The following is a 22,495-nucleotide window of genomic DNA, read 5'->3' as shown; positions in this document are numbered from 1 at the left end:
AGAGAGAGACTGTTCTTTGTCTTCCTCTAACTGAGTTCCGAGGACCACCAACTCCCTCACTTATTCTTTTAGCTGTAACTCAACCATATTCTCTTTAATTGTATGACTTTAAAGAATGTTAACTGGCTTAATTTTCTCTCTCATGTTTCTCTTAGTTTCTAAGTTTAAGCTCTACACAACATCGCAAAAATGTTTTTGGCACTGAGGCACAGGTTGTCTACCTGAAAATATCTGGTGCCTCCTACTTATATTATTTTTATCCTACATTTATTATTTTCATAAATAACAAAAGCTGACAAACATCTCTATTACTCCTTCCTCCTATTTTTCCCATAACAACAACCCTGTAGGGTGAGCTGGGCTGAGAAAGAGTGACTGACTTAAAGTCACCCAGCCAGTTTTCATGGCTAAGGCAGGACTACAACTTGCAGTTTCCTGGCTTCTAACTTGGTGTTTTAACCACTACCGTGTTTCCCTGAAAATAAGAGAGGGTCTTATTTTCTTTTGATCCCTGAAATAAGCACTTTGGCTTAGTTTCAGGGAGGTCTTACTGTTTTTGAGGTGCAGGAGGCGGCTAGCGTGGTCACCTCATGGCTGCTGCTGTGTTGCAATATTTTCAGGGAGGGCTTATTTTAGTGCATTTGCTCAAAAGCCCGATTGGGCTTATTATCCGGGGAGGTCTTATTTTCAGGGAAACAGGGTAGATTGTCCTTCCCATTAACTTCTTCTATATATTTTCTTCCTTTGAAATGCAGTTTTTCTAGATATGATTTTTGATGCCCTCAATAAAATCAGAACACAGAAAGTATCACTGATACTTTTAGGACTACCAGTTTTTTTGTACAACTTTAGGAACTCAAAGACAGGAAAGCAGGTTCTGTAAATCCCAAAGCTGCCTTCTTCCTTTGCAAAGGAATTCCAACCTCTTCTGTACAAATCTCAAGATTTCTAACGCTCAAGACTGTGCTGGAACTAAATTTTCCAGAAAATGTCCAAACAAAAATGTCTTCAACTATTTTGATAAATCTCTCCAACAAACTTCAACTACTTCAGAGACAAGGAATATTGCTTCACATATCTTTCAAAGATATTAAATCCACCCTTTTGATCTGTGTTATACAGTGCTCAAGCTACAGCATTTCAAACGATAGAGAATTTTTAAAAACCCTCACTGTACCTAGTGGATCCATTTGTTTCGGACATTGCAAGGTTAAATTCAGGTACAAATTCCATCTTTTTCCCCCTCAAATGAGGCCAGGCTGTTTAGCATTGAAGCCAATAGCTACTAGTTTGAGGGAGGCAGAAAACTAAATGCAACATTACCTCCAATCTTTGCTGTTTTTTTTCCAGGAGAAAAGAAAAAATGATTCTTGACTGCATAATGTCAACTGAAAAATGCAAGACACAATTATTGAGCTCCTCAGTAATGTGATACCGAGACACACACACAGCTTTGCACAACAAACTATGTAATTAAAAAAACAGATGTGCAGATGAATCAGCATTCTTGATTTTCCAAATGTGTGAAGGAGATCTTATATTTAGGAATGGTTCCTTCATGTAGCTTACTTAAAAACATTTGAATATGAAAGCTGAACTTCAAGGACATGCAAAACAAGCAAAAGCTTGTCATCTTTCTAAAAGGAAGTATTAACTTCTTGGTTTTTAAAGAATTGTAGATCCATCCATTCACAACCGTTCCTGAGCAATTACCTGACAATTTTTTAAATCAATTTTCTTTTAGGCAATGACTCTTGTTTTGTATTCATCCCTGTTCAAGGGGTTTAAATCTCAAAGTGGTGTCCTGTTGGCATGTACATACAGTATATGAGTATATTCTTTGGCTTCTGTGCACAGTGTAACCCTGCCTGATGTCTGAGATCTCACAAAATTACTATTCCCTGAGGAAAAGTCAGCCAGAAATAAAGCATATGGAGATAGGGGATGGTGGTGGAAAGAGAGTGATGGGACTGCTTCAGGGAACACACACTGTTTTCTTTCAAAGACAACAGAGTTCTCAATGATTCATAGAAAATATGTGGGCTTTATGAATTATTCTGGAAATGTAGAATGCCACTGTAATTATAAAATCCAAAAAATGTTTCTTCAGTTGTGTAACTTCATAACAAGACTTCCATAATCTGTCCATGGCTATAAAAACCTGTTGCTGCTTTTCCAAATTACTCTCAAAACAGCTTTTTTAAGAAGTTTAAATAAATTCAATACATAATACAAAAACGTAGAATCTGAAATATACAATAATGCAGCCACATTTGAAACCAACAAAGTCATTGCAAATTAGTTTCTTTAAATTTATAAAACTAAATTTATTTTACAAATATCGAATTGGTGCAAATCCAAAATCACTAAGATCGTATATTATACATGTGGCAAATGAATGTATCTTTCAATATAGTGCATACATTAATGTATGTCCTTTTGAAGATAGAAAAGTATAAACAGGCATAGTGAATGTTGTTGGTGTATAAATTTCCTCTTCTCTGTTATATTTTATATCCTTAACTTGTTTGACAAGTTAGTTCGTTATTAGATTTTATACTGCCTTTATTACTTTATTCTTACTCCTTTTGGTCCCTTTTCATAATGTTGCTTACATTGAAAGCAAGAGTATGAAGGGGATAACTAGATATGCATTGTTTCTTCCTGCTTCTCTTTCTTGGATCTACATCAATGAATATCAATGAAGTTTTACCTGGCACTTAAGATATTTGACATAAATAGTAGCTGATAAATAAGGTACTGTACTTTGAAACTTCCGGGTAGAATGTTCTTCCTTATAGATTTGGCATTAGTAACTCTGAAACGATATGATTTTCAGTCTTTGTTATTACAGAGACCAGATCTCTTTGACAACCTGATTATTCCTTTGATTTTGTGATAAAGCTCCATTCTCCAGAATGCCATGAAGTTATTTATGCCATAACGAGTTGCGTAGGTGTGTAGAATGGGCATAACGATCTGCCAACAGAGAGGAAGCTGCCTTTGTTTAAAGCAACAGAAATATAACACAGAGAGGCATTCAACTACATTGTACATTACAATCCTAAACTTGGTTTTTTATTTTCATATAGACTAAATATGATAGTTATTATTGTCCCACAGTAATTTTTTTAAACTTAAAAAAAAATTATTGCAGAAACATTTTCCCAGCAGTATATAATAGTACCCATTTGCCATATCGTGGCTAAAAATCCACAGAGCTCGGGCTCTTCACCCATTCTTCTTGGGGTCCACCCAGGATCAATTCTGTACCTCCCCAACCAGGTGTCAGGAAGATTGTTATGTGGCACTGTGCCCTCAGTCAGAGTTGACAATCCTCAGCCAAAATTCTGATTCCGTGCTTAGCAGCTTCTTGTATTTCTATAGTCTTCCTTATCTTTTATCTTTATCTATTATTTTAATAACTCTAATAAAGAAACTGTGTACCATTGTTTGCAACCCTGGGCGCAGTAAGTTTATAAAATGTTATTTAGACTTACACAGCAAATTATATACTTGGAACACTAACCACTGCTAGCTCCAGATCTGCTGGGCATTGCTGTGTGCCTGCTGAGAATCGATGGGCTGAAGCAATTAGAGCAATTAGGTTTTTACTAAGTATACCTTGTGAGCACCTTGGTTATAAAGCTACCGATCGAAGCTAAAAACTGAATCCTATAGCCATTCCAGGATCACTTGCAAACAACTCATTGGCCCTAGAGATCCTCTGGATATCAGTTCTAATGAAAAAAGTATCTAATAATGATAGGGATGTTTTAATATTTTATATCAACATAAAATCAAAGTTGCTCTCTCAAAAGTGCAGGTATTCTCTCATGCCCTTTGTTCTCCAAGACATCCACTGTTAAGAGCCCTTTGCTACCTCTGTGACTGATAAACTTTGCTTTTCTTATTATTCTAATAAAAAGAATATCAGAATCCTATCTTCCTGTAAACCCACAATCAAAATTAGTTGTAGCCTACTGCAATGGATTAGAATGTAGGATGCTGATTTTCTGAGAGCAGAGAACTAACCCAGATTCCTCTAATGTACCTTCTGTTTATGAAATTATATTTCTCCTTGTTCAGTGTAAATACATGCAGAGTTGTCTTCTGTTTGGTAAACATAATTATTTTTACACAGAATACTTTAGGAAGGGGAACTGTGTGCTGGGCCCTCTTTTTCCTTTTCTCTCTCTCCACTGGAAGAAAAAAATAATAGTACTTAAAGCTATCCTCTATGGATTTCCTTCACTCAGAAGAGAAACTCCAGAATGCATGAAACACCGGCGCCTTCTTCCTGATCCATATTCATAACCTTTCCTTTACTGTGACTGATTTATGCCCCTTTGCGCCCCCAGGGTGTTCAGTCTAAAATAAAGGCAAACCAAATAGAAGCCAAATATTTCTTTCGGTAGGAGGGAGAAAAAAAGAGCAGTCAAGCTGTTCAAGAAAGAGAAACTCATTTCTATAAGAAGGTTTGGTTCTATAGGTTACACAACCAGGAAATATACTTGCCAAAAGATGGGAGCAATGGTTTGGTTTGATTAAAATCCTCCAGTGGCTGCATATTGATTCAGCAGCTCTGTAGAGGTGGCGCCCTTGCTTTCATTATTTATCTAGTGCCATAAGTGCACAGTGCACAGCAATTGGGATTGCCAGATGTCCCTAGTATGATAGTCCTGGAAGTCTGTGTGGTGTAATGAATAGAGCGTCAATTGTTAACCTGGGAAACCTGGATTCCAGTCCATACACAGCCATCTTTCAAAATGGGTGGCATGGTCATTTCCACCCAATCTTTATTACAAGAGTGTTGTTATAACAGACATACCACATATAACTGTGCTATTCAAAACTCATTCAAAGCTGGCTAGGAAATAGGGAGGGAGGGAGGGAGAGATGATAGAGAGGTGTGTGTGTGTGTGTGTGTGTGTGTGTGTGTGTGTGTGTATGAGAGAGAGAGAGGGAGAGAGAGAGAGAGAGAGAGAGAGACTATAAATAGGTAGGTGGTACATAGGTACTGAAGGTAGATAGACAGATGACAGACAGAGAGACAGACATAGGCAGACAGACAGATAAATAGACACAGACATAGATCGATGATAGATAGATAGATAGACAGACAGACAGACAGAGAGACAGATGATAGAGTAGAAAGAGCGAGCAAGTGAGGTATCAACCTGATGGGTAAGGAGCCATCAGCTGTGAGGTTGGTTAGTGCCTTGAAAGCCCTCCCTCTCTTTTTTAGCTTTCAGTTTTAATTATGTTATTCTTGTTTTAATGGCATAATTGACTGTTTTAATGGCTTAAAATATAAATAATATGTTATTTGGATATGATTGTATGCTTTTTATGTTTTCATTGTACACTGCCCAGATTGCCCTATGACTGACATGGGTGGGTAGTTTTCAAATTTGATATATAAGCAAGTTGACTTTTTTTTTAAAAAAAATCAAAGTTTAGCTGATCACAATAACTAGTCCTTAATTTGTTTAGTAATAATGCGCTTTAATTCCGTTATCATCATAAAATTAATTGGGGATAAAAGTAGCTTTGGAAAACCTTTTTCTGGCTTAATTCATAGTGCATGGCTTCAGGGGCAAGGAATTAAAAAGGCTGCATTCTCTTCCTTTTTCAAAATTAACTTTGTATATTAAGGCTCCAGTCCCGCAGCTCTTCGTATACACTTTTTCTTCACATGGGCAAAGCTGCACCGGAGATGCCTGCACTTGACTCAGAGCTGAAGATTGGGGGGGGGGGGGGGGGCAGACAGCCAAGTAAAGACATGGAGTGAGAGAGGGGCTCAAGTTAACTAAACGATGCTACCAGAATCCCACAATGCCCACATCTTGATCTGACAGCCTTAACTTTTGATGTCAGTGCAATTCAAACTCACACAAACTCTTCTAAGTGTTTCCCTTGGCCTTTGAAAATTGCTGTGAGTTGTGTTGTGCTGCTCCCCCCCCCACTTTCTTTCTTTTCAAAGTGCTCTACTATGTAACTCTGGCTGCAAACAATGGCTATAGAAATTGCTTTGACCGTGTCAGCAGAGTGGATGGGATGGTGGTGGGCTGTTCTGCTTGGCCCTAATTCCAGAAACCGAGCTAGCCAGCAAGAGAATGCTTTTGCAAACATTTCGCCAGCAAAAAGCAGCCCTGTGCTTTTCAGGGAAACTTCACCCGGGTGATGCTGCAAGCTTTCTGCCCAGAAGTGCAGAAGTCATTTTTTGTAGTTGTTGTTGTTGTTTTGTTTTCAAGCTGGCCAGGAAGAGGGGAATCTCTGCTCTATCTAGGATTTGGCAAAGAGCTCCTAACAGCTGAGAGTAGCCCGCTTTTTTCCCCCGTCACAAGAGCAGCTCATGCTGAGCAAGGTTCATTAAATATTCACTTCCAGCTGCAAGCAGCTCATTAAGGCAGCACCAAGCAGTGACGCTGCTGCTGGAAAACCGTGTCTTGCTGAGCATCACCATGCAGAGGCTCAGTGGAACACTGGATGCTCTCCTTCTCAGTGCCTTCTCCGTGATGACCAGCTTATGCTCTTTGCTTTGCATTAAGTACAGGTAAAAGACTGCACTGGAAAGCCTTAGGCACTCCATTCGTTCATTCGGGTTTGGGCTCTTTGGCGGGCGCGTGCTGGGGTGTGGCCATCAGAATTGCCTTCCGAATCATTTTCGGTGTCGGGGGGTCTTGCTGACAAGCAATGTTGGATTTTTTGGGCATGGTTTTGGGTCTTGTTTCATAGGAAATACGGCATAGAAGAAAAAGAAGAAGATGGGCGCCGGGAGAGAGATGAGACAAAGTTGTGTTAGGTTTTGGAAAGTTTGCAACTTTCTGAAGGAAGGAAGATTCCCCAAGTTAGATGCTCTTTCCTTGACGTTATGTTGGAACATTTCCCACAAGGTTGTGGTTGTCCCTCTTAAATTCCCTTTTGAGGAGCTGTTGCAGAGCTTGGAAGCTTAAGTGCAACCTGAACAAACCCCAACCTCCCTGCTGCTAAACTTTTTGGACAACCTATTTTAACAGTTTAATAATAGATAACATACTGTGCTCTTGAATTAATCAAACAGCTTTTTCCCATTGGCAGTTCCTGGCATCATAACTTTTTATTTAAATAGCCAACAACAACCATCAGCATTAGGGGAGAAGGCAGAGTCTGAAATGGACTTTTTCAACTGGCCTGTCAAAATGTTTGATTTTGTACAAAAGTGCTCCTAAACCCTGAAGGTAGTGATGCTATTTCTCTTCCATTTGCAGAAAATGTTTCCAGACAGCTCATTTCTATGTAGAAGACAGCAGTTCTCCTCGGGTGGTACCAAACGAAACCGTCCCCATTATTCCCATCCCAGGTAAGAAAGGCCTCGCCTCATTCGTCCATGCCTTGATTTGATCATGGATGCAACCGTTTGAATTTGCTTAACAATTTATCCTAGTTTGGGTACAATTAAAATAAGTTGCTCTACACAGTCCTATGATTTCTTCCCATGATTTAAACCTGTTGTGGTTTATAACCCTGTTTCTGTACAGTAATTATTTAAAATGGAGTAAAAGGTGTGGAGTTTAACTTTTTTTCCTTTGGATGAAACCCCCTTGAAGGTTTCACAAAGGAAACCTCTAGATGTCATATAGAATTTGTCTTTTCTGACTCTGGTATCTGGTCCTGTATGAGTCTTTAATTCCATTTGCCTTTTCTACTGAAGTTCAAAATCTTCATCTTAATGTTCAGCAATGTCTACTAGAGGTAAATAGGTAGCATAATCTTGTATATTTATACTTAGAGGAAAAGCATGTTTAATTCACCGCCAGTTCTTCCATAATAAATATATATTTATATTTATAATATATATGTATGTATATGTATATGTATAAAGCAAGCTCTTGGATACATATTTATATTTGCCAGGATACTGCCATATAGGTAGGACATCCGATCCTTGCATTTTAGTTTGGTTCAATTTTTTTTCCAGCTTTAAAAAAAAAAGTTAGTAAACATCTTTTTATGTAACCAAATGAAGTAGCTTTATTTGGGGTGAGCATAATTATAGCTGTTCAATATTGTAAATCTTTTTGGACTTTGTCAGTTTTAGCTCAATGTTAAGAACCTACTTAGGATTATTCTACTTGAGTATAAACAGATTTGGGTCTCCTTTTTATTTAGGAATTAAATGCATGTTTTATCCTTTCACAGTTTGTTCATTCTTTCATTATCAATGGCTTAAAATAAGTCTACATACAATGATTTTGTGTGTGTGTGTGAATGTGAGCTGAATTCCACTTATGGGAAGATTTGATTATTGCTGTATACTATTTTTAATTCCTTTAAAAAGGAAGCCTAATGTATACTTCAAAGCGATTATGGAATGTCATGTTTTTTCTGTGACATGTTGCAAAAGCTATTGTAATAAGATGTTGCTTGCTTTATTTTTGCATATAATGTACTATATTGGATAAAGAACTTAGTGATGTGAGTTTTGCATTTACTAGATTAATTAATCAATTCTGGTCCGAGATAATAGAATGTTAGATAACGGAAAGTTGCTATTGGTTCATCCAGATCATGTCTAACATGGTGGTCAGGGAATTATGGGAGCTGAATTCCAACACATCTGAAGAAGGTCAATTTGGGAAAAGATGATCTACTCTGAGTTACAAATAAATAACTGTGAAAACTCTGTGAAAAAAATTTCTTTGACTCTTTTGAAAAATCCTTAGAAATAATTACGATCCAATTGGGTCATATAAAGATGAACAAATTCAAAGTTTGTATGAATTTATGACTTCTATTAACACTCCAGATGATGAAAGTTTTATGAAATTCATGATCAGAATATATTCTCTTCAAAATGGTTGCCAGAGCATATATGCATGGAGGAGTCACTTGGGATGTTGTTATTGAAATTTGATCTTGTTTAGGTGGATATAAAAAAATCTATAAGATTGTCTCCAAAAAAAGTAACTGGGTAATGATCTGACATAGTTTTTCTTCACAAATGTTGTCCTGTTAGCTGTAAAATATATCAGAATTGTCTGGAACTAGTTATCGCAGTGTATTAATGCCCTTCATTTCTCTGTAACATTCTTCTCACCTTCTTATTGCGTAGCACATTATATTATGTAATCCCAAAGGTGCTTTTTCAAGAGGCAACTGGACTTTCTGGTTTTTCTTTGAAGATGTTTCATTTCTCATCCAAGAGTCTTCTTCAGCTTCTTGGATGAGAAGCAAAACATCTTCAAAGAAAAACCAGAAAGTTTGGTTGCCTCTTGAAAAAGCACCTTTGGGACAACCATGACCTGGATGACTGAGAATCTACATAGACATATATTATGTAATCTTCATCCCCTATTGGACCGGAACACCCTTCGCACAGTCACCCATGCGCTTGTGACGTCCCGGCTGGACTACTGTAATGCTCTCTACATGGGGCTCCCCTTGAGATGCACCCGAGGACTACAGTTGGTTCAGAATGCGGCCGCGCGGGCAATTTCGGGAGTCGCTAGATACTCCCACGTAACACCTCTCCTGCGTGGGCTGCACTGGCTACCTGTGGCTTTTCGGGTGCGTTTCAAGGTGCTGATTATCATCTTCAAAGCTCTCCATGGCACAGGGCCTAGTTATTTGCGGGATCGTATCCTGCCCCATACATCCCTTCGGCCGATTCGCTCACACAGAGAGGGACTCCTCCGGGTGCCGTCTACTAGGCTGTGCCAGCGGGCGACGCCCAGGGGAAGGGCCTTCTTTGTGATGGGCCCGACCCTCTGGAATGACCTTCCCCCTGATATTAGAACAACCACGAACCTCCGCTCCTTCCGTAAGAAGCTCAAAACCCACCTATTTAATCTAGCCGTCTTGGCCTAATTCCAGCTCTCCCACCCCAGCCTGTATTTTTAAATTTTGGTCTTAGGCTTAGTTTTTAATTTTTACAAATTTGTACAGGGGTTTAAAGTTTAATTCGTTTTTAACTATATTTATGATTATTTGTAAGGTTTTTTAATTTGGTACCTGTACACCGCCCCGAGTCCCTTCGGGGAGAGGGGGCGGTCTAGAAATCAAATAAAATAAATAAATAAATAGAATGTCAGAAATTGCATAAATAATCCTCTCCAATTTGGCAGTGCCTATGCAATGAACCATACATAAGTTTACTATAAGTTGTTTCTGTTTCCCATATTTTTCTGAAGTACGTAAGTTACCTTATAAAAGATGAACAAGATGAGCTTACATATTCAAAGGGTTTAGGTCAAAGGAGCTTTTCAGCTGTTGTGACAAAAGACTAACATCTTTACACTAATGTGTAAAATCTTTAATCTTTAAAAATCTACCAAGATATAGAAAAGCAGAATGCCAGGGAATAAATCTCTGGTTCAGCTCTTTATTTCATATGCTAACTTGTTATGCAAAAAATAAACCAACTGAAAAATTTCAAAACACAGTTTTTCCTCCAACTGCAGGGGTGTCAAACTCAAGTTCCGTGGGCCGGATCTGGCTCACAGGGTGTTTAGATCTGGCCCGCAGGGCTGCCCTGGAAACAGCAAAAGATCAGCCCACGGTGCCTCTGCCAGCGAAAGCAGCCCTCCCCCCAGAGGGCCACGGGCAGCCCTCCCAAGCTCCATTTTTGCTGACAGAGGGCTGCAGGAGGCTGTCGCAACAGAAAGTAGAGCTCACGAGGGCCACAGGTGGCCATACTGAGCTCTGTTTTCTCTGGCAGAGGATTGCAGGAAGTCATCATAGCCAAAAATGGAGCTCGGGAGCCCATTTTCACAGGCAGAACACTTGGTCACCACAGACGCCCCCCCCCAACGTTAGTGATGTTAAGCTGGCCATGCTCACCCTGGCTACACCCACCCTGGCCCCGTGAGGTGAAATACACCCTGATCTGGCCCTCAATGAAATCGAGTTTGACACCCCTCTTCTATTGTTTAATACAGAAACCCAAGCCATTTTCCATCTTTTCACAGTAGTCTTCTTTCTTAGATGCATAGGGCTAGATTTTTAATCATCTCCAACCAGCAGGGCAATTGACGTTGATGGGAAGGATAATGCATCATGACTAGAGGATAGGTTAGAGACCGATGGAATAGAGCAGGCTTGTCACTTACCAAAAGGAAGCACTTGATCTTGGATTCACTCATAATTATGAAGGGCTAGGATGTGTGTGTGCATGAGTGTTTTAAATGATGGCTACTTACAGTTTTTCTTTCTGCATTTATTTTTGTACTTTTGGGGGCCTACTAACCAATTTCTCATTGAGTATAGAAATTGGGTATAGTGATTTAAATAGATGATTAAACAACATTTTGGAAATAAGTGGTAGGCAATTCATTAATAAGTAATATTCCCGTTGGACTTCAACTCTTCACTTCTGTGCCCTAAAAGTTCCTAATCTCTCTCTCTCTCACAAACATACACAAAGTGATTAGGGATATATAATATAAGTGAAATTAAGTGAAATGATCTTGTACATATAAGAATAGATCCAGATAGAGTCGTGTTTAGAGCAGACACTGACATTGGGAACTTTAAGTCATTGTTCTCTCTTCTGTATTGGTCAGACCATACTTAGAATATTTCAACCCATTGAGGGCATCATGTGATCAACGGAACTATGTCAGAGGAGATCAACCAAAATGAATAGAAAGGTGCCTTTTTTTCTGATTCACTCCCTTCTTGCATAGAAACTATAGAGGAGATTGTTGCCTCTTTGTAGATCTACTGTCTGCCTTGAAATTTTCCAGCTTTAATGAAATAGCAATTTGTAAAGAGATCATTCAAGTAGAATAGCCAGAATGAGGTACAGTATCTACAAATATTTGGATAATATACCGTTCCCCTGAAAATAAGACAGGGTCTTATTTTCTTTTTACACACAAAATATGGCTTGGGCCTTATGAGGGGAGGGTTTATTGTTTTGGTGTTGCAGGGTGACTGCTCTCTTGCAAGTGGGCTCCCAAAGAGCGAGCACAGATCAGGGGTGAATGGCTGTATTGCGCTGTCACAGCAGCGCAACGCAGCAGCCATGAAGCTACTACACTCATGAGCAGCCACCCAACAAACCCCCTTTCCAGCCGGGCACAGCGCCACTGACTGACCTAGGGGAATCGCCAAGCCACATGAGCGCCTGTTTGCTGCCGCCCGGCTCCCGCGCCTTGGCGCCTTCGAAATGGCAGTGAATGGCACTCTGCACGGCTGGAGAGAGGGGTTGCGTGAACGGCTGTTCCGCTCTCGCTCGGGCATCTCCCAGCCTCAGGATGCCCTGGCCCAGCTCTTTCCGCAGAGTCAGGGGACCTCCGCTGCCGCCGCATGGCTTTTTCTGCAGCTTCCAAACTGAGTCTTCTGGCAGTGGCCGCTCTGGGCGGCTATGGTTATGGGCCAGCTGCCAGCAGAGCGTACAACCATAGAGCGTATGCCCAGAGCGGCCACTGCCAGAAGACTCAGTTTGGAAGCCACAGAAAAGCCATGTGGCGGCGGCGGCAGCAGAGGTCCCCTGGATCTGCGGAGAGAGCTGGGCCAGGGCATTGTGAGGCTGGGAGGCCCGAGAGCAGAACAGCCGCTCACGCAAACCCCCCCTCTCCAGCCGTGCATAGCATCATTCACTGCCATTTTGAAGGCGCCAAGCCGCGGGAGCCGGGCGGTGGCGAACAGGCCCTTATGCAGCTTGGTGATACCCCTAGGTCAGTGAATGGCGCTGTGCCCACCTGGAAAGGGGGTTTGTCGGGTGGCTGCTCATGAGTGTGGTCGCTTCATGGCTGCTGTGTTGCGCTGCTGCGACAGCGCAACAGAGCCATTCGCCCATGAGGCTGTGCCCAGCTCTTTTGGAGCCCGCTCGTAAGAGAGCAGCCACCCAGCAACCCCCCTCTTCAGCTGGGCACATAGCCGCTCACCAACCTACCGGTATCCCGAAGGTGCTAAGCAACGTGATCACCTTTGCCTCCCCCCCCAGTTCCCGCGGCTTGGCACCTTTGGGATACCGCTAGGTTGCTGAACAGCGCTCTGCCTGGCCGGAGATGAGAGGTTGTCCAGAGGGCTTATTTGCGGTGGAGGGCTTATATTTTTACCCACCAGAAAAATGTGGCATGGCCTTATTATCAGGACATGTCATAATTTCAGGGAAACACAGTAGAAGGGGAAGTTCTGTTAGAAGGACCTAATTCATGCTTTTTCATTCATTCATTCTAATTTCCTGCTCAAGCCAGAAAAAAATCTTCCAGTCCATCCTCCTAAGCGATTTGGTGATGCAGCTTTCCAATGCCTGCCCATCAATTCTTACACCTATTATGGTAGGGACTCCCCCCCCCCCCGCCAAACCATTCTAAAAATTCTTCTTTTTGGTGGTCTCCTACTATTAATAAAACACTATCACTTCTGATTCTTTTTCCCCTCTTTGGAAAACATGAGAACATGAGAAAATCTCTCATGCTTATATTGATTCTGGAAGTAAAGTACATATGACATTTTAACAAATGCCAGCTCCTTATAGTAATCTTATTTGCTAGTGCTAACCCTGCAGTAGTTTTAAATTGATAGTTAAATATCTCTCTGTGGAACTGTACTGCTGTTTCATTGAGCTGAGCGAACCTAATTTGATTTAGTTATACAGACACACTGGAAGCAATTTGACAGTTTTTCTAAAACTGAAATATCCTGCACTTCTCTTTTTTTAAAAAAAAAATCAGTCCTGCGAGGATTTTTAACATGTCCAGAATACATTACATTAATGTAAGTCCACAAAGGCAGAATTGTCTAATAATTTAACTGCCCTACTTTCATCTGAGGAAATTTACTTCATCTCAGAACATAAAATTAAATAACTTATAAGTATGCTTTCATCTATGTGAATTTATGCTGAAAATCTGAGTCCTCATTGTAATACATAATAATTTCGACTATGCAACCTAGAGAAACACCAAACACTGACAGGATCATATATTCACTTTCCCCTAAGCTATTAAACACATATGTGAATTTAAAAAAAAAAACGATGTCTCATGCCCTCAAGGGAAAAATGCTCTGCCCGGATGGCAGCCTTGCTGAATGTTTATTAATTACTACCATCAGTGTAAACCCCTTTTAATTTTTTTTTCATTTGTTAGATTGCTGTATTTTAGACAGCTCCCGGTTACCATTTTACTGAGGTAGTCATAGAAGTAAAATAAGAAAAGGAAAGCAGTATTGCTGTTCCTCCTCTCCAAAAAGGCAAAGCAATTTCATTTTTAAAATCCACATTAAACGTTGAGAATATTTCCTAATGATAGTAGCTTTTCTCCCCTGCTCTCCCCCCCCACCCCAAATGCAACCAAGAAATTTCCTAAATGGCTTTTGCCAAACTTAGGCCATGCTAATTATTTTGAACAACTTGCATCATCCTTGAGCAAGGACCATAGACCAGGAGATAATGGGACTTAGATATAATGGGGACCACATTAATTGGGCTACATGAAGTTGGCTTGAACTTTAAGGAACAGAAATGGGGTTGTTGTTGTTTTCAAAAAAAAAGCATTTACAAGAAATTTTGTGTCAGTCAACCATGATCTCCTTGTATTTGCTTGTAGAGCAAATGGTGATTGTTCAGATAACTAGCCTGATTGACCTGAACTATATTTTAAGTGTTTTTTTTTTGTTCTCTATATACAAGTATAGGTATACATTTACATAGTTATTATTCTTTTTTACATTTGTCGTTCTTATACATTTGTCATTCCATTTACAGGGTTATAACATACAATTTGGTTTGCTTTGTTTACCATCCCTTGCCTGTTTTGTTAGATTGGGTAATGGATAGGCACACACAGGCTTAACGGTAACAACAGCTCTTTATTTTAACACAACAAGTAAGAACAATCCAGCGAAGGTTGAGTCTGACAGCAGCCCTTTTATAGGGAGCTGTCAGACCCTTCGACCAATAGGAACAAACCTCTGTTTCCACCGGAACAGAGGACCTTGGTGGAAACCACTGTAGTTGTTATATCAAACAACCTTCTTCTCCCTTTCTTTTCTCCCTCCCTCTCTACTTTCTTTCTTCCTCTCTCCTTTCCCTTCATTCTTCCCTTACCTCTCCCGTACTCCTCTCTTCCTCTTCCCCTTCCTATCTTCCCTCCTCTCATTCCCCCTTCCATCTTCCTCTCCTCACCCCTATCTTCATTCCCTCCTCTTCCTCTCCTCCTCTCTTCCTTTCTTTTTCTATTGTTGTAGGTATCTCTTCCAGCTCTTACTTTTTATTTTCTTGAGGTGGTATTTCCGCAAACCCAAAAATAGTTAAATATCATTTCTTGGACCTGAACTATATTCTGAGCACTCTTCCTTATCATGAGAGGAAAATATTCAAGCAATAATGTTTTAAATAAACACATAGCATAAATTATACTCCTTGCTCATAAAAGAATTCAATTTCTTCTTTGCAGACTGTATGCTTTTCTTGTAATTTAAAGGTAAGCCTGTGCGCAACATCAGTAATTAACGTACCTCTCCACGGTTGTTGTTGGCATGGAAGCATATTAGATTATTTCCTAATTAGAAGAAATTGTGATTAATTATTTCATATGTTTCCTTTACGTTCTGCCTCTTCTTGGAGCAAGAGACTGGAGACCTCTACAGCAGTGTCGCTCAACCTCAGCGATATTAAGATATGTGAATTTTCAACTCTCAGAATTCCCCAGCTAGCAATTCTGGAAGATGAAGTTGTCGAGATTGAGAGGCACTGCTCTAGAGTGCTTGGTAGTCATTGATACCAATAGCATATTAGCTCAGTTCCTCAAAGATACTTAGCTTGATCAATGGGAAAGACTATACTTTGGGAATACCAGAAGATCCTGAAGCGGTCAAATTTGGCTCATAGACCCAGTTAAACTAACTAAACCCAGTCAGTCATATCATGGGAACATCTCAAGATGTACACTTATTATCTACTATTCTCCAAGAAAAAGATCTCAAAAACCCAGGCTGCTGAAAAAATAAGTCTTCCTATTACCTGAGTCACAGCCAAAGTCTGCCATCACAGTGGCGCAGCGGTTAGAGTGCAGTACTGCAGGCTACTTCTGCTGACAGCCGGCTACCTGCAATTTGGCAGTTCAAATCTCACCAGCTCAAGGTTGACTCAGCCTTCCATCCTTCCGAGGTGGGTAAAATGAGGACCCAAATTGTTGGGGGTGATATGCTGGCTCTGTAAACCACTTAGAGAGGACTGTAAGCACTGTAAAGCAGTATATAAGTCTAAGTGTTAGTGCTATTGCTATCGCGTATCACCTATAAACATTGGCTGTGACATTGGTAAATGGGTAGTATATTCTTACCAGTTGCTTAAAATGTAGGAGTTTCCAATTCAACAATTTTTTACCAATTGGTTTGGTCTAATGTGTCAGGCTAGAACAGGCTAGCTCTGTTCTAGCCTGACACATAGAACATAGATTTGTTCTAGGCTAATACATAGAACATAGACGCATTCTAGCCTGACACATAGAACACAGAACACAGCCCCTATGATTCAATATTCTATGCATCAGGCTAGAAACCAAGAAATTATGAGTTCTAATCCCACCTTAGACATGAAAACCAACTTGGTGACTGTGGGCCAGAGAGTCACTCACGCTCACTCACCTCACCTCACAGGGTAGGAGGAAGAAGGAATATTAGATATTTATAAAAAATAATAAAGGCACAATCAAAATAAATACATAAAATAGTTTTGACTTCTAATTCTTTCCTCTCCCTTTGTTTGTAAATGTGTGGCAAGGCTTTGCCAAAGTGCGGACACACAGGCCTCATTAAACAGTCAGTCCCCTCTCTTTATTCTCATCCGCCCACCCCAAGCACAGAAGACTGTGTTCAGTTCTTATTGCATCCCACACTTAGCCAAAGAGCTTTCAGTCCATTATAGTGACCTAATAAAAAGGTTTTACTCCAAGTTGCACAGCCTACTAGTTTCATATCCCAGCTTTCCTCGTACAAGAAGTTGAAGAGATACAGCACAACATTTGAGCCCCCTGGAGTAGCTACACCAGCTCAACATCTGAACATAGTGATCTGTCCATTCAGATATTAGGGAGAAGGTCCTTTGTTTGTTCCTCAAATTGGTCAAACTTTGATTATTAAATGGCAGAACCACCGTTGCTCTGCATGGATGATGCAGGCTAATGTTTAGTAAGACAATCAAAGCTGATTTTACAATAGGGTTATATTATATTCATAATGACACAACTGAAGGATTTACTAGCACACTATTGAGGAAAATACCAAAATAGATCTGAATCTTATATATTTATGAACATTATTTGTTTCAGCATTTGGATTTTTATGATAGGACTTGATTGTGATACTAATGAATCCCTGGGAAGAAACAACTTGCCCAAATAAAACATGAGCTGAGTAACTAATAGGTTTCTTTATTAGATGTGATAGGATATCATTCATTTCTTCAGAAGACTAAAACAGTTATGATTTCTGAACCACATTTTTCCTGACACAGTAGAAGGTTTTAAAGCAGCAGTTAGATAAATTACCTCCGTGCAACAATTCCCTTTAAATTTGCTTAAGATTTTATTTGAGAAGCTCTATAACATGCATAAACAAAAAAAAAATGTCAAAGAATTGACTTTTTCTAACAGGTCTGCCTACTTGAATGTGGAGTTCTCAAACTTTAGGTATCTTTGATTGTTTTTCTACAATATAGCTCAAAATGTGTGAGTGGATGGGTGATACTAAAGATGGAGGTGTACAAAAGAAGTTGAAAACAGTTCCAATGAGGATAAAATATGGAGAACAACAACAGAAGCCATTATGGTTAAAAAGACATTTTTAGCCATGATGGCAGTGACGATCTGAAATCCAAGGTAACACGTACTTAAAATGGGCAAGATCACAAAGGAAAAGTGTAGATGGATAATCCCAAACTTCAAAGACATAAAAACTCAGAAGTAATCAAGTTTTACCAATGATTCTAAGAATAGAAGTAAAAGAAGCACCATGCAGTAGCATGGTGATGCAGTGGCTAGAATGCAGTATTACATGCTAATTCTGCTGACTGCCAGGGGTTCAATCCTTACCGCTCCCAAGGTTGACTCAGCCTTCCATCCTTCCAAGGTTGGTAAAATGAGGACCCAGATTGTTGGGGGCAATATGGTAACTCTGTAAACTGCTTAGAGGGGGCTATAAAGCAGTATGAAGCAGTACATAAGTCTAAGTGTTATTGCTGTTGCTATTCTTTCCAGCCTCTTTACTAGCAGACCTTGGGTAAGTGTATACATGGACACTCGTGTACTAAGACCTCACAGTGGGTTGCATATCAGAAGGGGGAGAATCGTGTTACTAGATAAAAAAAGGGAAGGGGCTTAGAATGGAGCAACCACCAGCATTGCAAGAAATTGTCCAACTGCATGTCAGATTGGAATTTTATTCAGGATCATTTTTTCTGCAGTATTTGGCCCATTTTCCAGCTGAATTTTCTTTTGTTTTCAACTCTCCCCATATCCAATTTGGTTGCATTCTGATCAGTTTTCAATGAATTATCAGACTGGCAGGCAAACACATACGAAGTTGTGACCTTGTTACACAATGTATTTCCAGCATTCTATTTGGTTGTAAATAGGGGTGTCCTCAGGGAAGGTGGGTAAATGATTAATAATTATTTTAAAAGGGGGCATGGCTTCTATTTCACAGTTTTGTGACTCTTTTGACTCCACCTGCTGATGTCCCTGGCTAAAAAGAATTTAAAAAAAGGCTTTGTGAGATAAATTCAGGCTAAAGGGGAAAGAAAAGAATTAGGTAGGCACCTGTTCAATGAAAAAGGCAAAATACTGATAGAAACGTCCATTGAAATTCATAACATATAATTTTAAGCATGACTCATTGAACTCAGTGAGCCTACTCAAAACATAGCTAAACATCTACTTCAGGAAGATAGACTTATTCTTGTATGTTTCAAAATGTCAGATTTAATTTTGTGATTTTGCATGCTCACGAAACATTGCAATGCACCCACTCAACAAAGACGGCAGTTCCAAGGTCAGGTCAGACAAGAGAGAAGGGAAAATAGCTTTGAGAAAGCCCAAGTGTTATAAATTCCATAATGTACAAAAGTAGCTGTAATGTAAATTTGGAAAGATTATTAATTTTTCAGCCACTGTGTCAAAAATTAAAATTAGTTTACATAGAGATGACATAGCACTTGACTAACTTTGGTTACTATTTTGTTGTACTGAAATACAGATCATTAAAACCTATTAAATCCTCTTTTGCATAAGCCTTGCTATTATTAAGAAGGCATGTTTTCCCATATTATTGCTGTCATAATAAATGTATATTAGATGGAGACGTTGTGAAAGTTACTTGTTTAGTCAATTTGTGAAGTCAGAAATGAAATGAAATGGAAGGGAGGGAGGAAGGAAGGAAGGAAATTCTATCAAAAAGGCAAAGATGATCCTGTGAATACTGATAAAGAAGCAGGGTGAATGTTTGAGAAACACTATGCAACAACTGGGATAAAAATGACCTGGAATAGAAAAGATATCCTGTTATTTGACATGAAAGAGTGGTTGGAAAAGGAAAAAGCACAGAAGAAATTATTAGGCCTTTTGGAAAACCAAAAATTAAAGAGAATGTTATTTTTTGGCATTTGCTTAAAAAAAAGAAGTGTTTCAAATTCATAGTCTAGAAATGGCAAACTGATTGATCCCAAAACATAATTGATTAGCCATAATTTGAGGTGATTTCACTCCTTATGATGGAAAAGTAATTAATAATGGATCTAAGAATGCAGAGAGATTCTAAATATGGAACAGATTAGTTTTTAATAGACTCAAGAATGGATTTGAGAGAAGATAAAGTCAGTGAAAAAAGGAAAATAAGGCCTGTGTAACAATAAATAGAAAGAAAGATTAATCCATCCAGATTAATGAATGGAAAGTGGATGTAAGGAAAATGGATATGGAAGATGCTTGGAATAAATCATCATTTGTCAAAATGCCCTAGAAGTCTGTGAGGTTACGTTAATGGAAATATGAAAGATGCTTCGTGGAAGTGAAAGAGTTGATGGAGGAGAAAAATGCATATAGGAGAATAATTACTGTAAAAAATAAGAATGAAACCAAAATATTTTATAGTGTGTGGAGAGAAAAAATATGGGTGCATAGAATATAATGAAGAAGAGTATGGAACAATGAAGATTATATGAGACAGAGTGAAGTTAATGGGAATAAAAAGTTGCCAGTAAAGGCAGTAACCAATCATGCTTTGAAATAATTCCACTAAACCAAAAAGAAAGTATCTTTGCCTTGTTCAGCGATCACATTCACACATCACACTACATCAAAAAAGAAACACACTTGCATAATGATGTCATCTTGCAGATGAAAGAATACTTGGGATTTCCAAATGACCCAAAGTACATTTTTTGTGTGATGACATCAATAAATGGTATTCATCCCCAAAACGTCTTGCTTTTCACTACAATAGACATTCCAAGGAAAGAAGCCCAGACACCTCACCAGTTTTATTTATCAAAAACAAGGCAATCTGTCCTGTTGTTATTAGCATTGTCTGTGATGAGGCAAATAACAAAATCTATTCCAATGAAAACAAAATCCAATTAAGCAAAATATTTATACAACAAAATGAGCCCTGAATAACTCTCTACAATCAGCCTATCTCGATACAATGGAGTCATGACATTTATTTATTAGTCAAATTTAGGTTTCACCCATCTCACTCACAAAGACCTTTGGCAATAAATTTATTAATGGTGTCAAAATTTAAAATAGGAATGGGTTTCTTCTAAATCAGGGATGTCCAACCTTGGTGACTTGAAGCCTTATGGACTCCAACTCCCAGAATTCCCCAGCCAGCATGAGGAATGATTGGCTGGGGAATTCTGGGAGTTGAAGTCCACAAGCCTTAAAGTTGCCAAGGTTGGATACCCCTGTTCAAAATGCTGTTCAACTGCAACTCCCAGCAGCCCATGCAAGCATGACCCTAGATGAAAGCTATAAGTTACAGTCCAACGATTTTGGAAAGGCTGTGGCTTCCTGACTCCTGAGCTAAAGGAAATGGTAAGACAATCTGAATAATATATTGTGCTGATTTCACTTGAGAATGCATATTAAAACATATTTGTAAACATATTATTGGCAAGTAGAGGAAACATCAAGCTCGTCGGGGGAAAAAATAAACAGTGGAACTGAATTTTTTTTTTTTCATTTTGCAGATGACATGGAAGCTATTCCTGTCAAACAGTTTGTGAAGCATATCGGTGAATTGTATGCCAACAACCAGCATGGGTTTTCAGAAGATTTTGAGGTATGTGTTAGAAGCTTTTAGAATGGAAAACTCCTTTTTAGTATTTAAATGATTGGTTATGGTTCTATGAATGTCCAAAATGTCTACTCTGAAATAAATTCCATGGACTGCAGTGACCTTACATCCAGGTAAGTGAATTTAAGATTGTAACTCTGTCTTGCCAGGACACTTTCTGATTGGGGAGTGGAAACACTGAAGGAGTATTCATTAGTGCTCTCTGAACTTGGTTGTTTTCTTGCAGATGTTTCATTAGTCAAACTAGGTAACATCATCACTGATGCACTGAAGATGCTACCTAGTTTGGGTAATGAAACGTCTTCAAGAAAACAAGCAAGCTCAGAGAGCACCAAGGACCCCTCCTTTCAATCCTGAGCTACAAATATTCTCCTTTACTGGAAACACTGAAGCCTGGAAAAAGCAGCAGACTATCAGTGGAGACATCAAGTAAGCAACAGGCACATAAGCCATACTCCACTCAGTATCTAGGATGCAGTTGTAGAGGTGGCAAACAGTATTAAATATCTGGGGGTGCAGATAACTAACAATATGAACTGATCTCTCCACATGTCATCCTTAGTGAAGTGTGCAAACCAGCCTCTGCATTTCCTGCGTCGGATGAGGAGTGCACATCTTTCTCCTTCTGTCCTGGCCACTTTTTACAGAGGCACGATTGAGAGCGTTTTAACAAACTGCATCACTGTTTGGTTTGGTGGCTGCAGCGCCTCAGATAAAAAGCCCACACAGAGAGTGGTAAGGACAGCCGAGAAGGTTATAGGAAGCTTACTTCCTGTTAATTCAGGATACCACTTATACCACTTATAGAGCTCAAAGCATTGTTAGAGACCCCACACACCCACTTCACGGTCTCTTTCTGTTGCTCATCTCTGGAAGGAGGTTTCAAAGTATTTCTAGCAGGGCTACCAGATTCTATAACAGCTTTGTTCGCTAGGCTATCCGTCTGGTAAACTCGCAAGATTCATTTTCCTTGCCAGATGTATACATCTGGACTAGACTGTTATTTCTCTCTGTCATGTAATATTTGTAGGCATATGCATAATTTTGTATTTATTTATTTATTTATTTTATCATGTTTATGTGGTGTATATTGGAGGTGGAGACTCTTTGAGAACTGCATGCACAAAATTTCATTTTAATGTATGCTGATTAGTGTACATTCAAACTGACAATAAAGTTATTTTAAGTCTAAGCCGAGGGAGCT

The 22,495-nt window shown here is 39.4% G+C and overlaps 1 protein-coding gene across 6 annotated transcripts in view; it reads left to right on the top strand.

Moving 5' to 3' along the window:
- Positions 1-22,495, top strand: part of PTPRG (protein tyrosine phosphatase receptor type G) — a 772,027-nt gene that overhangs the window by 715,113 nt on the left and 34,419 nt on the right. For all 6 annotated transcript variants that reach the window (XM_081935636.1, XM_081935635.1, XM_081935639.1 and 3 more), the window contains 2 exons: positions 7,254-7,345; positions 21,185-21,276. In XM_081935636.1, coding sequence (XP_081791762.1) covers positions 7,254-7,345; positions 21,185-21,276 — 184 coding nt within the window. The remainder of the gene's footprint in view (positions 1-7,253; positions 7,346-21,184; positions 21,277-22,495) is intronic.

The sequence above is a fragment of the Natrix helvetica genome, assembly GCF_964273705.1.
Source record: "Natrix helvetica genome assembly, chromosome: 1".
Classification (NCBI taxonomy): Eukaryota; Metazoa; Chordata; class Lepidosauria; order Squamata; family Natricidae; genus Natrix; species Natrix helvetica.
Note: the sequence above shows the minus strand (reverse complement) of the source record. Positions and strands in the feature narration are given on the sequence as shown.